Source organism: Geotrypetes seraphini, chromosome 8, assembly GCF_902459505.1.
Source record: "Geotrypetes seraphini chromosome 8, aGeoSer1.1, whole genome shotgun sequence".
Taxonomy (NCBI): domain Eukaryota; kingdom Metazoa; phylum Chordata; class Amphibia; order Gymnophiona; family Dermophiidae; genus Geotrypetes; species Geotrypetes seraphini.
In genome coordinates, this window is record NC_047091.1 from 54,273,301 (window position 1) to 54,288,275 (window position 14,975).

General features: G+C 47.0%; 1 protein-coding gene across 3 annotated transcripts in view; it reads right to left on the reverse strand.

Annotated features, from left to right (window-relative positions):
* The window catches only part of COQ8B (coenzyme Q8B), a 114,708-nt gene that overhangs the window by 38,813 nt on the left and 60,920 nt on the right, over positions 1-14,975 (reverse strand). For all 3 annotated transcript variants that reach the window (XM_033957146.1, XM_033957145.1, XM_033957147.1), the window contains one exon: positions 1,573-1,680. In XM_033957146.1, coding sequence (XP_033813037.1) covers positions 1,573-1,680 — 108 coding nt within the window. The remainder of the gene's footprint in view (positions 1-1,572; positions 1,681-14,975) is intronic.

Here is a 14,975-nt window from a genome sequence, read left to right on the forward strand (position 1 = left end):
AAAGTAATGATTGATTGGGGGGTGCTGGGTCGGAATTTAAAGGTGCTGGGGGGCTGGGATTGAATTTAAACGTGCTTCAGGGGTATATAAAAGTAATGATTGATTAGGGGGTGCTGGGTCGGAATTTAAAGGTGCTGGGGGTCTAGGATTGAATTTAAATGTGCTGCGGGGGTATATAAAAGTAATGATTGATTGGGGGGTGCTGGGTCGGAATTTAAAGGTGCTGGGGGGCTGGGATTGAATTTAAATGTGCTGGGGTTATATAAAAATGATGATTGATTGGGGGGTGCTGGGTCGGAATTTAAAGGTGCTGGGGGGCTGGGATTGAATTTAAATGTGCTGGGGGGTTATATAAAAGTGATGATTGATTGGGGGGGCTGGGCCACTGAACATTGATTGACCAGGATGCCTCCACCGGTGACCAGCAGCCCTGAGCCAAGCAACTGAGTCATTGAGCTCCCCAACCGAGGAGACTAGTGTCCGTGAGAAGCACTGTCCACTGGGCCTGATCGAGACTCACTCCCTGAACCAGAACGGAAGACTGGAGCCACTAGCACAGACTGCAAATCCCCGAAGTGGGACAGGAGAGTCTAGATCATGCAGCGCATACTGAAGAGGACACATATGAGCCCGAGCCCACCACAACACTTTCAAGGAGGCCACCATGGACCCCCAAGACCTGCAGAAAGATCCAACAGGCCCAAACAAACCTAAGCAAAACTACACAGACTACACAAGCTTACCACGCCACCTGCAGGAGACTGAGAAAAAACTGATTGTAGGGACTGCACAGCCCACTGGTACTGTAGCCAAAAGTTAGCATCTCAGTCTCCACCTGCTGGCAGAGGAACGTAAACTCATCTGTTTCTGTGCCGGTCTGGAGGGATGCTAAAGAATATAGAGTTTAGTTATCAAAATCTTGGTGGGGGGCATCTTAAAAACCCTCAGACAACCGTATGATTTATAGTAATAATTGCATAAAAGGTGGGGGTATCAACTCCCCCAATTCTATATATAGTGCCCAGATTTGCGCGTCTAAATTTGTGCATGCACAAATAGAGTAACGACCCCTTAACCATCAATAATTGGGTGGCAACAACCAATTATTGAATTGGCACGTATCAAAATTTGCTCATGCGTCTGGCTGCACACTGTTCTGTTCTATCTGTGCTAGCACATAACTCAAAAGAAAGCATGGTCAAGGGCATTGTGAAAACTTGTGTCTCTGTGTGCCTGACTTGGGCACCTGTATTTATACCAAGGTTTTAGCAGACATAAGTATGGTCCTTCTTATTAGGCGCAGGAATTGGTACTAAACAGGTCTCTATAAAAGGCACTTGCCAAATTTTTCCGGGGTTTAATTTTGAGCTCCATTTATAGAATTCCCTCCCCTGCAGTGCGTATCTGGGTTCCAGCTAGGGCATTAGCTACCAGTAAATGGTGCTGAAATCATAGATTACTGCTAATGGATTATTTAAAACTAAGTTTAGTTAAAATATACCTGTATTGTTCTGTTTAATAAGAGGAAATAAATAAATGAGTTGTGCAGGGCGTACACAGGGTCCCACTTACCTTGTGTTTCTGCATATCATAGAAGAAGTTGGACCAGTTGGGATCTGTCTGCATGAAGCGGAACTCAAACACTTCTCTCAAGCACAAGCGAAGAATGTTGAAACAAATCTGGGAAAGCAGGAATAGAGAGACTGTCAGCTGGTGATGGATTTTAGTCAACTCCAGTTCTAATTCCCACGCTCTAGAGAGGGTAGCACCAAGCCTGGAGCGTGGCTGTAGACTTCCAGGAAGAAAGGATAAATGGATCTTGCTAAGCACCAATAGCAGGGCCAGTGAATGGTGCTTAAGTGGAAAACTGGCCTAGAGATTAAAGCAGTGGGCTGAGAACCAGGGCAGCCAGAATTCAAATCTTGCTTCTCCTTACACTCCTTATGACCTTGGCCAAGTCACTTTACCCATCACTGCTTCAGATAACTTAGATTGTAAGCTGTCCAGGAGCAGAATACTACCTACTATAACATGACTATAACATAACTACCTACTATAACTAGCCTTGGGCCTCCCTCTGACTGCAAAACAGAAATGTTGTGCTCTTGGTCCCAAACTGGTACAATTTTGAGCAATCTTTAGTTTTGCCAATCTGAAATATTTACAGTGCCGTTTGCCCAAAAGGTTGAAAGAACACTTGACAATGATGCCAAGTCACTTCAGGCTCCAAATTTAGAAACAAAAAGAAGCAAACACTTCTAGTTTAAAATAATATCCATTTAACTCCAACATTAAAGTCAATAAGATCCCTGTTATGTGGTCCTAGTGGTTAGCCAAAGGCTATATGGACTATAGATCATGTCTATGTACTTAAAGGGCATTAATGCAAAATATAATCAATAATGTAATTATATGGTAATGTGATATATTTTATTATTTTAGTATGTTTAAAGTTGCTTTGAGTCTACTGATAGAAATGATATATGAATAAAAGTAAATAAACAGAGAAGTGCGATTTTCCTACCTCATGGTGAACCATAGCTTACAACATAGGTGTCAACCTATAATCTTGGAGGGCCACAAACCAGTTATGAATATTCATTAAGGATATCCTGAAATTCTGTTTGGTTTGAGGCCCTCCAAAATAGAAGTTTGACACTGTTGGTTACATAATATCACTAGACATTTAGGCCCAGTATTCTGACTTCTTGCTTCCCACTTGTATAGGTAATTCTGTCTATAGGAATACAAAAAGAAAGATTAGGTTCTTACCTCGGTAATCTTCTTTACTGTAGATGTGTCTAATGGTCCTGAATGTTAGGATCTTGTATATGTTTATTAAAAATTTTATATACCGCATAATAGCCAAAAAAGGATCCAAGCAGATTACAGTTTATATTTCAAAACAATTTAGAAAAGAACTCCATTCAGAAATATAATAGGAAAGGAAGAAAAAAAAAACAAAAAAAAATTTTTTTTTAAATACTTAAAATTCTATAACAATCAAATACTTAAAATTCTATGAACTAGCAAGTTGCTTGCAGAAAACTGTCAATCATGTTTTCAATTCCACCTCCTTCCCAGGAAGCTGCTCCTGCCCCCTCAGTCTGCACAAAAGCAATCAAGTAGCACTGTATTAAAAGACATAACTGGAAGAAGGAAAACGGGAAAAATTTCCTGACACTACAATTTTGTTCTGCTGTGTAACAAGCAGAGTAAATAACATTAGTGCAATCAGCACTAATTATGTATAGAGTTCGCAGCTACTCGCTTGATCTGCTATCAAGCAGAGACTTGTCAGACTATATGGTCATGAGGATTTTCCTATGCCTCATCTTGGGTTTTTAACCATCCTCTCAGCTCCACTGAGAGATAGAAAATTCTTCAGAAGGCAGGCAAAGCCCATACACAGGGTGGGGCTTCAGGACCACCAGACACATCTACAAGAAAGATTACTGAGGTAAGAACCTAATCTTTCATTCTAGTGCACTAGACACTAGTGTGTCTAGTGGTCCTGAATGCTAGGGACATACCAAAGCAGTCCTCTGAGTCTAGGGCGGACCAACTGAGCCTGCCTTCAAAACAGAAGACCCAAAAGTGACATCATTCCTTGCTGCTACATCCACCCTATAGAACTTGGTAAAGGTATAAAGGATAGACCATTTAGCTGTTCTACAAGTCTCCTCAGATGAGACAGCCCTAGTTTCTGCCCAAGAGACAGCAACCCCTCTAGTGGAGTGCACTTTCAACATGATCAGTGGCTGTTTATCAAAGCACACATATGCGGAAGAAATGGTCATTTTAATCCATCTGAAACTCCAGCTTCTCTTTCTTGACATGACTGGTCAGAATAAAAAGATGATCCGAAAGGTGAAACTCACTGGTAACTTTGAGGTATCAAAGAAACACTCGCTTGAAATCCAGCAAATGAAACACTTTATCCTTTTTCTTAGATCCCATAGGGCGGAAAGCAGGCAAACGGATTTCCTGATTGACATGGAAGGCTGAGACTACTTTCGGTAAGAAGGATGGAACCATGCATAAGGAAAGTCCTACTTCCATGATCCTAAGGAATGGCTCCTTACGAGAAAGAGCTTGTAACTCGGAAACTTGTCTCACTGATGTAATCACCACTAAGAACATCAGCTGAACAAAGCTATCTGGCAGGGTGGCACAGAACTTGGGTTTGTACCCCTCCCGAATTAAGTCTGCACCAATCTGAGACCAAACCGACCAAAAAAAAATGACAGTATGCCCCCTATCTAGGGAAGCTCATCCCCTGGCCTGGCATCATTGTGCATTCTTAGTAGCTGGTGAGAAATGAGAGCCCAAAGCTTGCTGTCTTCTGCCCTCATTGAATCTCTGACGCAATCCCTGAAAGGGTCTTTGTGCCGTTTGGCCTCCTGAATACATCCAAAATTTTCAGGAACCTCAAAAATTGCCCTGTCCTGAACTCCGGGCCATCCAGGATCTGCTGTCTGATAAAGATTTGGGGTGAAGGTCCATTACACTGGCCATCAGATCATCTAAGCCCTTGCCAAATAGCATCTGCCCCTGAAAGGAAAGTCAGCTTAGTGTAGATTTAGAGGAGGCATCTCTTGCCCACTGTCTGATCCAGAGAATCAGTCAAGTGGAGATAGCATAGGCCAGAACTTGCTCAAAACTCTGATAAGATCATACAGAGTATCTGCAATATTGTTCACCCCAGAGAGAAGCATTTGAAGATTTCACTGTCTATTGGGTCAGTGGACTGAGACAGGAGAGTATGACAAGCAAGTGCCACAAAGGAAGACGTGGCTGCCACCTTAATCACTAGAGCCAAAGCTTCAAATTGTCGATTGAGGAGCAAGTCCACTTTAAGGTTCTGAGTATCCTTTAACATCACCCTTCCTTCACTAGGCAGGGATATTTGTTTAGTGATCTGCAAAACCAGCAAATCCACTTTCGGCTGAACAAACAGCTGCTGGAAATCTAGCACCATCAGATAAAGCCTGACCGTAGTTTTAGCCACGTAAAGGGATCCCTTCTGGTGACGCCCAGTAGTCAATGACTAGCTTAGTGATGTCCAAATGTGAGGGAAAAAATACAGTCGAAGCCACAGAATTACATAGAAACATAGAAGATGACGGCAGAAAAGGGCTACAGCCCATCAAGTCTGCCCACTCTGCTTACCCACCCCCTGTCTATGCCCTAATGACCCAATTTCCTTATCTTGACCCTCGTAGGGATCCCACATGGGTATCCCATTTATTCTTAAAGTCTGGCACGCTGTCTGCCTCGATCACCTGCACTGGAAGCTTGTTCCAATGATCAACCACTCTCTCTGTGAAGAAATACTTTCTGGTGTCGCCATGAAATTTTCCGCCCCTGAGTTTGAGCGGGTGCCCTCTTGTGGCCGAGGGTCCCTTGAGAAAGAAAATATCATCTTCCACTTCGACACGTCCCGTGAGGTACTTAAATGTTTCGATCATGTCTCCCCTCTTCCTACGTTCCTCAAGAGTGTAGAGCTGCAATTTGTTCAGTCTCTCTTCGTACGAGAGACCCTTGAGCCCCAAGATCATCCTGGTGGCCGTCCGTTGAACCGATTCAATTCTGCGCACATCTTTACTGTAATGTGGCCTCCAGAATTGCACACAGTACTCCAGATGAGGTCTCACCATGGCCTTGTACAACGGCATTATGACTTCAGGCTTTCGGCTGACGAAACTTCTATTGATACAACCCAATATCTGCCTTGCCTTAGATCAGGGGTGTCAAAGTCCCTCCTCGAGGGCCGGAATCCAGTCGGGTTTTCTGGATTTCCCCAATGAATATGCATTGAAAGCAGTGCATGCAAATAGATCTCATGCAGATTCATTGGGGAAATCCTGAAAACCCGACTGGATTCTGGCCCTCGAGGACCGACTTTGACACCTGTGCCTTAGATGAAGCCTTCTCCACTTGATTGGCAGTTTTCATGTCTGCACTGTGCATAAATGAGCACTGAGAAGAGGAAGCTGGCAGGAATGGCAACTTTAATTTTTCCAGTGAGGTTAAAATAATGCTCGAAAGCACAGAGGCCTGAAGAACCTGCGCACTGTGAGATCTACCCCCTGATCCAGGGTCACCTCCACCTCTTGACTGCTTTCCTCCTGCACAGAAGCAAACTCTGCTAGGGAAACTTCATCCTGGGATAAAAATGGAATGGTATTGGACTTGCCATTCTGGGACAGACTGAACTTCTTGATCCAAGATCTGTGTCTTCATCTGATAGTGGCGCCTGCTAAGGGGAACCCCTGTGCCACCGCCACTGGTTTGCTGAGGACCCTCGAAAGTTAAAATAGGCATTCCACATAAGGCTCACAAAATCCAGGGTGAAGCATTGTACTGGGGGGTCTTGCTGACCCTGGCAGGGACTTCCTGCCAGTCCTCCTGGACTCCAAGGCCGCCACACAATTGTGCTTGGCCAATACGGTTTGGAAAGTTCTGGGAAGGGTCTCTTCCCCTGGGAACACGCTTCCTGTGGATTCCTAGCCCCAGAGGACTCGGAGGAGGCTGAGCCCGAGGCTCCTACCCTTCCCCTGCATGCTCCATGCAAACATGCCGGCCATCCAGTGCAAACATGGCAAGATAAAGGAATAAAAAAGCCTAAGGATTCCATCCCAGTCAATTTTGAACACAATCAAAGGGTTTTGAGGCAGATGGAAGCTAAAAAAAAAAGATGTTTAAAATCCAAGATAGCAGCTGTCAAAACAGCCCGTGGAGACCTCCCTGAAGGAAAAATCACAGGTAAAAGGGTTTTTAGAGGAGGGGGACCAAGGCTCTGGGGTCAGAAACCCTCAAAATCAACTTTTCCCCATAGGCTACAATAGCCTTACTCATTGTGCCTTGTGGTGCCTTCCTGCTTCAGCATAGGATTTCAGCTGGCATCAATGGAGAACACTGAAAAGAATACCCCAAAATAATAAAACCTCAGAGCAGATAAAAAACACTTCTGAGCAATTTGCCTTCCAGCAGAAAACAAACAAACTGAGGGGGCAGAAGCAGCTCCCTGGAAAGAAGGTGGAATTGAAAACATGATTACATAGAAACATAGAAATAGACGGCAGATAAGGGCCCACGGCCCATCTAGTCTGCCCACCTTAATGTCCCTCCCCTACCTTTGCCCTGTGAATAGATCCCATGTGCCGATCCCATTTTGCCTTAAAATCAGGCACGCTGCTGGCCTCAATCACCTGTAGTGGAAGACTATTCCAGCGATCAACCACTCTTTCAGTGAAAAAGAATTTCCTGGTGTCACCTCGTAGTTTCCCGCCCCTGATTTTCAACGGATGCCCTCTTGTTGTCGTGGGACCCTTGAAAAAGAAGATATCTTCCTCCGCCTCGATGCGGCCCGTAAGATACTTGAACGTCTCGATCATGTCCCCCCTCTCTGCGCTCCTCGAGCAAGTATAGCTGTAATTTGTCAAGCCGTTTTTCGTATGGTAGCTCCTTGAGTCCCGAGACCATCCGGGTGGCCATTCTTTGCACCGACTCCAGTCTCAGCACATCCTTGCGATAATGCGGCCTCCAGAATTGCACACAGTATTCCAGGTGGGGTCTCACCATGGATCTATACAATGGCATAATGACTTCCGCCTTACGACTGACGAAACCCCTTCGTATGCAGCCCATGATTTGTCTTGCCTTGGATGAAGCCTGCTCCACTTGATTGGCAGACTTCATGTCCTCACTGACGATTACCCCCAAGTCTCGTTCTGCTACCGTTTTTGCTAGGATCTCGCCATTAAGGGTATAAGACTTGCATGGATTCTGGCTGCCCAGGTGCATAACTTTGCATTTTTTGGCATTGAAGTTGAGTTGCCATGTCCTAGACCATCGCTCCAGTAGGAATAGGTCGTGCATCATGTTGTCGGGCACTGAATCTTCGTCTGTTGTGCATTTGCCCACTACATTACTCAGTTTGGCGTCATCGGCGAATAATGTTATTTTACCTCGAAGCCCTTCTGCCAAGTCTCTTATAAAGATGTTGAATAGGATTGGGCCCAAGACTGAGCCCTGTGGTACTCCACTAATCACCTCCGTCATTTCGGAGGGGGTGCCATTCACCACCACCCTTTGGAGCCTACCTCCAAGCCAGCTCCCAACCCATTTCGTCAATGTGTTACCTAATCCTATAGAACTCATCTTGCTCAGTAACCTGCGGTGCGGTACGCTATCGAATGCTTTGCTAAAGTCCAGGTACACGATGTCCAGGGACTCCCCAATATCCAGCTTCCCCGTCACCCAGTCAAAGAAGCTGATCAGGTTGGATTGGCAGGATCTCCCCTTAGTAAATCCATGTTGTTGGGGATCCCGTAGATTCTCCTCATCCAGGATCTTATCTAATTGGTGTTTGATTAGAGTTTCCATTAGTTTGCTCACTATCGATGTTAGACTCACTGGTCTGTAGTTTGCTGTCTCCATCTTGGAGCCTTTCTTGTGGAGTGGAATGACGTTAGCCGTCCTCCAGTCCAACGGGACGCTGCCTGTACTAAGGGAGAGGTTGAAGAGCGCGGACAGTGGCTCCGCCAAGACATCACTCAGCTCCCTTAGCACCCTGGGATGCAGGTTGTCTGGCCCCATTGCTTTGTTAACCTTGAGCTTTGACAGCTCACCGTAGACACTGCTGGGCGTAAACTCAAAGTTACTAAACGGGTCAACTGAGCCAACCCTTGTCTGTAGCTGAGGGCCGAGCCCTGGCGCTTCTCGGGTGAAGACTGAGCAGAAGTATTCATTTAATAGTTGGGTTTTTTCCGAATCCTTTTCCACATAGTCTCCGTCTGGTTTCCTAAGACGTACAATCCCGCCTGAGTTTTTTCTTCTATCACCGATATACCTGAAGAAGGATTTATCTCCCTTCTGGATGTTCTTTGCTAGAGACTCCTCCATGAGGAATTTAGCCTCCCTGACTGCTGTTTTGACGGCTTTTGATTTGGCCAGGTAGTCTGCTCTAGAGTCCTGCTTCCCCGATTGTTTGTAAGAGATGAATGCTTTTTTCTTCTCCTTGATCAGGTCTGAGATCTCCGCAGTAAACCACTGTGGCTTATTGTTCCTTCGCCGTTTACTTACTGATTTTACATAGCGGTTTGTTGCTTCTTGTATGGTTGCTTTCAAAGTCGACCACATGTCTTCCACGTTATCGGTTTCTTCTTGGCTTTGTAGCGCCTGGTGAACGAAGTCTCCCATTTCTTTGAAATTTGTGTCCTTGAATTTGAGGACTTTGGTTAGTGTAGTATATTTAGTGAAACCTTTCCTGATATTAAACCATACCATGTTGTGGTCACTGGAGGCCAATGTGTCGCCCACCGAGACCTCTGTGACACTTTCTCCATTGGTAAGTATCAGGTCCAGTATTGCCTGATCCCTTGTCGGTTCCAACACCAGTTGCCTGAGGCTTGCTCCTTTCATAGAGTTTAATAGCCTCCTGCTGCTGCCGGAAGCAGAGGTAAGTGTAACCCAATCCACATCAGGCATGTTGAAGTCACCTAGCAATACTGTGTCCCCACGCAAGGTGATATTTTCTATATCTTCGATTGACAGTTTTCTACAAGCAACTTGCTAGTTCAGATACAAGACCCTAGCGTTCAGGACCACTAGACACATTGCACTAGTTCTATTGCATAAAATGGCACATGTGGTAAATAATTTGTACTAACACACATTAACACACTTTAGTAATTTAGCCCCAGGTTCATGGCTGAGATAATGGAAGCTAAAAAATGACTTGCCCAAAGTCACATGAATGTCAGTGGGTAATGCAGGATCTGAACCTTGGCATCCCCAGGCTTCTCCTTCACTCCAAACCAATTCAGTAGAAATGAACTGGTGAGAAAAGCACCTGGGAGAAAGGGCCATGAGCATAGCTCATTGGGGAGAGGCGGGGACAGGGAAAGAGTGAATGTGGCTCTGCATGGTGATGGTGGGAAAGTAAATGGAGATCCATAGTAAAGGTCCACAAACGTGTATTTACCTTTTGCTAAATACAGCAATACTCTGGGCCTGGTTGTATGGGTCAGGGTATGTTAAATGTTACATTTAAAATGTGATATAACTTTCAATCGTTTAGATTCTTTTTTTTTTTTATAATCATGTTTAGATTCTAACCAACAAAAGTCATTAGATATTTTGATTTTCATCACAATATAAATGCTTCTAGGATGCTGGAAAAGTAGTATGATGCTTGATGTCAATTTTTGGTGGAAAGCTATGCTTTAAGAATCTAGGCGTAGTTTTATAAAGCGATTGTTGCAGTTGGCCATGTGTAAGGAGAAATTAGGTTCTTACCTGTTAATTTACTTTCTTTTAGTCTCTCTAGACTGGCACAGGTTAATCTTACAAGCGGGTTATATCTCATCATGACCAGCAGGTGGAGACTGAGATAAAGCTTTGGAATAGTACATATCAGGTGTCTCCCCCTAATTATCGCAGTCTGCCGAAAAGCCAAGCAGAACTAAGAACTATAAACAGAAAAAAACAGGACTCCGAACAGGAGTATCAACTAATAAAAAACAGGAACGCTGTTGGAAAATGCAAAAGAACAAATGCAAATGCAAATAGCAAAGGTCCCAACAGCTCGCCGGCTATGCCACAGCCATTGTTCTTAGATCTCCCCGGCCCTAGAAATATACTAGAACCTGCCGAAAAAGCAAAATCTGCCCGCAAGAACAACACGACAATAGACAGGGTGGGGTCCTATGCCAATCTGGAGAGGCTAAAAAAGTAAATTAGCAAGTAAGACCCTAATTTCTCCTTCTTTAGCAACTTTCCAGACCGGCATAGGTTAATCTTACAAGCGGGATGTACCAAAGCAGTCCCCATCAAGGGTGGGACCCCTGAAGGGCAGACACCAGAACACTCTCACCGAACACTGCGTCCCGATACACCTGAACGTCCACACGGTAGTGTCTGACAAAAGAATGCAAGAAAGACCAAACAGCAGCCTTACAAATATGCACTGGAGACACCAGCAAAAACTCAGCCCAAGAAGCAGCCTGACCCCAAGTGGAATGAGCCTTGAGAAAGGCCGGAACAGGCTTCTTCTGAAGAAGGTAAGCAGAAGCAATAGTCTCCTTGATCCAGTGCGCAATGGTAGCCTTGGAAGCGCCATCCCCCTTGCAAAGACCCGCTAGAAGGACAAAAAGATGATCTGATTTCCTGATCTCCAGGATCCTTTGCACGTACGCGCGAAGGACCTGACCAACATCCAGTTTACGCAACTGTTTCTGCTCCGAAGAACCCTCCTGACTACCCAGCACCGGGAGGACCACGGACTGATTGACATGAAAAAGAGAAACTACCTTTGGCACAAAGGAAGGAACAGGCCTCAACACAACCCACTCCCTAGAAAACTCCAGGAAGGGAGAGCCTGCAGCTCTGAAACATGTCTAGCAGAAGTAATAGCCACCAAGAAGATCGCCTTAAGAGTAAGGTCCTTCAATGATAAGGCACCCAAAGGCTCAAAAGGGAGGCGCATCAGCCCGGACAGGGCCAGATTCAAATCTCAAGAGGGAACAGATGGTTGCACGGGAGGCTTTAGCAATTTGGTCACCCGCAAGGAGCAAATGACATCACGAATGGCAGTCAGACGCTGACCCCGTAATAACCCATGAAAGGCTGGCAAGGCTGCAAGTTGAACCCGGAGAGAAGATCAAGCCAGGCCCCTGTCCAGGCCATCTTGCAAGAATTCTAAGATGTTAGGCAGGAAAGCGCTGTACACCACTCTTCAAATATATGCCAAACCCGCACATAAGCCCGAGAAGTGGAAAGTCTCCGGGACCCCAAGAGAGTGGAGATCACTTTATCTGAATACCCCTTCTTACCTAGGCGTTCCCTTTCAAAAGCCAAGCCATATGACAAAAGGGACCCGGATCGAACATGGGAATGGGGCCCTGAATCAGAAGATCAAGCAAAAGAGGCAGAGGAAGAGAATCTGACACCAGATGCCGCACCAGATCTGCATACCATGGCCCTCTGGGCCACCAGAACCACTAGGCCCGGATGGCGAACAATGCGGAGTAGAACTCTACCCACTAATGGCCACGGAGGGAATACATACAACAGCCCCTCCGTTGGCCATGGTTGAACCAGAGCATCCAGACCTTCGGCCTGACTGTATCTGCGATGACTGAAGAAGCAAGGTGTTTTGGCGCTGATACAAGGTAATGGCGGAATAGAAATCTCTAATGTAATGTAATGTAATGTAATACCCGTGGTCCATGAGGAGCTGACCCCCAAGACTGCACTATCAAGGTGTCCTGAAGAGGTGACTCTGCCCAGACCATGAGCAGAACTGCATCCTGCGCAACTTGAGTGCTCTGACAACTGACATAGGCCACCGCCATGGTATTGTCTGACAGAACCCTGACCGACTTGCTCATCAAGAAGGAACGGAAGGCTAACAGCGCCAGACGGATGAACATTGATCGACCAGGATGCCTCCTCCGTGGACTAGGTGCCCTGAGCTGAGTGACCTAGACACTGAGCTCCCCAACCGAGGAGACTGGCATCCGTGAGAAGCACCGTCCACTGTTGCCCAGCCAGACTCGTCCCTTGAACAAGATGGGAGGTCTAGAGCCACCAACAAAGACTGCAGTGAGCCAAGCCCTGCAGTGGAACAGGGTGATCCAGACTGTGCCTCTGAGATGACCACCTCCGAAGCAGAGCATACTGAAGAGGATGCATGTGGGCCCGAGCCCACCTCATCACGTCGAGGAAGCCGCCATCGACCCCAGGACTTGGAGAAAATCCTGTGCCCATGGAGACCGGGATGCCATAAGTAGGCAAATCTGAGATTGCAATTTGCTTACCGGGGCCTCTGGGAGGAAGACCTTCCCCAAGGAGGTGTCGAACACAACCCCAAGATACTCCAAGCGCTGTGAGGGGGCCAAGGCAAGGTTGATAACCCATCCCAACGACTGCAGAAACTCCTCCACCCAAGCCATGACCCGGATGCTCTCCTGGAATGACTCTGTGCGAATCAAACAGTCGTCCAGGTAGGGATGCACCAGAATGCCCTCTGTCCACCGTGACGACCACCATAACCTTGGTGAACATCTATGGAGCTGTGACCAAACCAAAAGGAAGCGCACAGAACTGATAGTGCTGACCTAAGATCGCAAAACGAAGGAAGCGCTGATGGGAGGCCCGGTTTGGAACATGCTAGTAGGTTTCTGTCAGGTCAAGAAAGGTTAGATACTCCCCCGGCTGAACTGCTAGAATCACAGATTGCAGTGTCTCCATGTGAAAAGATGGAATTCTGAGAGCCCTGTTGGCCCCCTTCAAATCTAAGATGGGCTGAAAAGTCCCCTCTTTCTTGGGCACCACAAAGTAAATAGAGTACCTACCTGTGCAACACTCCTGAGGGGGCACTGGAACCAGAGCTCTGAGATCTAGCAATCTTTGAAGGGTCTGGTGAAAAGCCTGCTTCTTCCACTCTGCCTGACAAGAAGCTAGAAAATGATCTGGCAGGGAGCGGGCAAACTCCAGAGCATAACCATCCCGAATCACCTCCAGGACCCAATGATCGGACGTGAACTCTATCCACTTGTGAGAACTTGCACAGCCAGGCACCCACCGGAACCAGAGGGGGCGCCGGCAAGGAGTCATTGGGCAGGATGGGTTGCGGGGGAACCAGCGGGGGGAATCCCAGCCCACCAACGGGCTCCCCAAAAGGACTGCATGCGCTGAAAGAAATGCCCCCAGGAAAACCCAGAAGTTGGGAAGGTAGCACACCCACTCCCAAGGCGGAATCTGCAGAAATCCCACAAATGAGCCCTACCAGTGCCACCTCTAACACCAGGGCAGTCACAGTCCTCAGGGAGGCGGGGCACTTTAGAGTCTGTCAGAGTCTGAACCAATTTATCCAAATCCTATCCAAACAAAAAGACCCCCGAAAGGGAAATTTTGTGAGCTTAGTCTTGGATGCCACATCCGCCGACCAAGCACGCAGCCACAAGGTACGACGCGCGGCTACCCCAAAAACTATAGACTTGGCAGAGATCCACACCAAGTCATAGAGGGCATACAAGAGAAAAGAGGCCACCATCTCAATCTTCGCCACCTCTTGAGCCACCAAGGTCCAATCATCAGACTCATGGTCAAGAACACGCTTGGCCCACCGAAACATGGCTCGAGCCACGAGCCCCCCCCCCCCCCAATAGCCGCCTTGTCCCCCAAGGCAGACATATCAAAATTCTGTTTAAGGAGAGTCTCCAACTTACGCTCCTCAGAATCACGTAAGGCAGAACCGCCCTCTATGGGCACAGTATGCCGTTTTGCAATAGCAGAGACCACCGCATCCACCACTGGCGACTTCAAAGGTAGCTCTATCCTTCTCTGGGATGGTATACAAACGAGCCTTGGAGCACGAAAACCAAAACGGCACCTACGGCTTATTCCACTGCGCTAGGACAATATCCTGAATATTCTGATGCATAGGAAAAGAGCGGGACGCAGGTCGGATCCCCCAAAGAGGGTCCCCCACACGCGGGGACTCAGGTGGTGTCTCTCAAAGCGTAATAACGAGGAGACCTGTTGAATCAAATCTGGGAGCTCATCTCTCTGAAAAAGACACACCATGGACACTTCCTCGCCGGTAGCCAGAAAAGCCGAAGCCCCGCTACCAGCGGCCGTCTCGAGAGGATCCTGGAGGTCCTCATCCAGATCCACATGCTTCTCAGACTACAAGTCTTCGACCCAGGCCACATGCAGGTGCTTGGACAAGGGAGGAGGAGGAGGGGACACAAAAAGAGTAAAGGAGGGCAAAGCTGCAGAGGGTGTGGAGGGAACAAACTCTCCCCCCCCCGGGCCAACCGCAAAACCCCCCGGCCACCTGAAAATAAGCTCTGCACAAAGCAAAAAATAAATCAGGGGAAAAAACTCCTGGCGACCCCATGGGAACGTCCGAGCAGGGGACCTCGCAGAAACCTGACACTGTTTTTCTAAGTCAGGGGGAA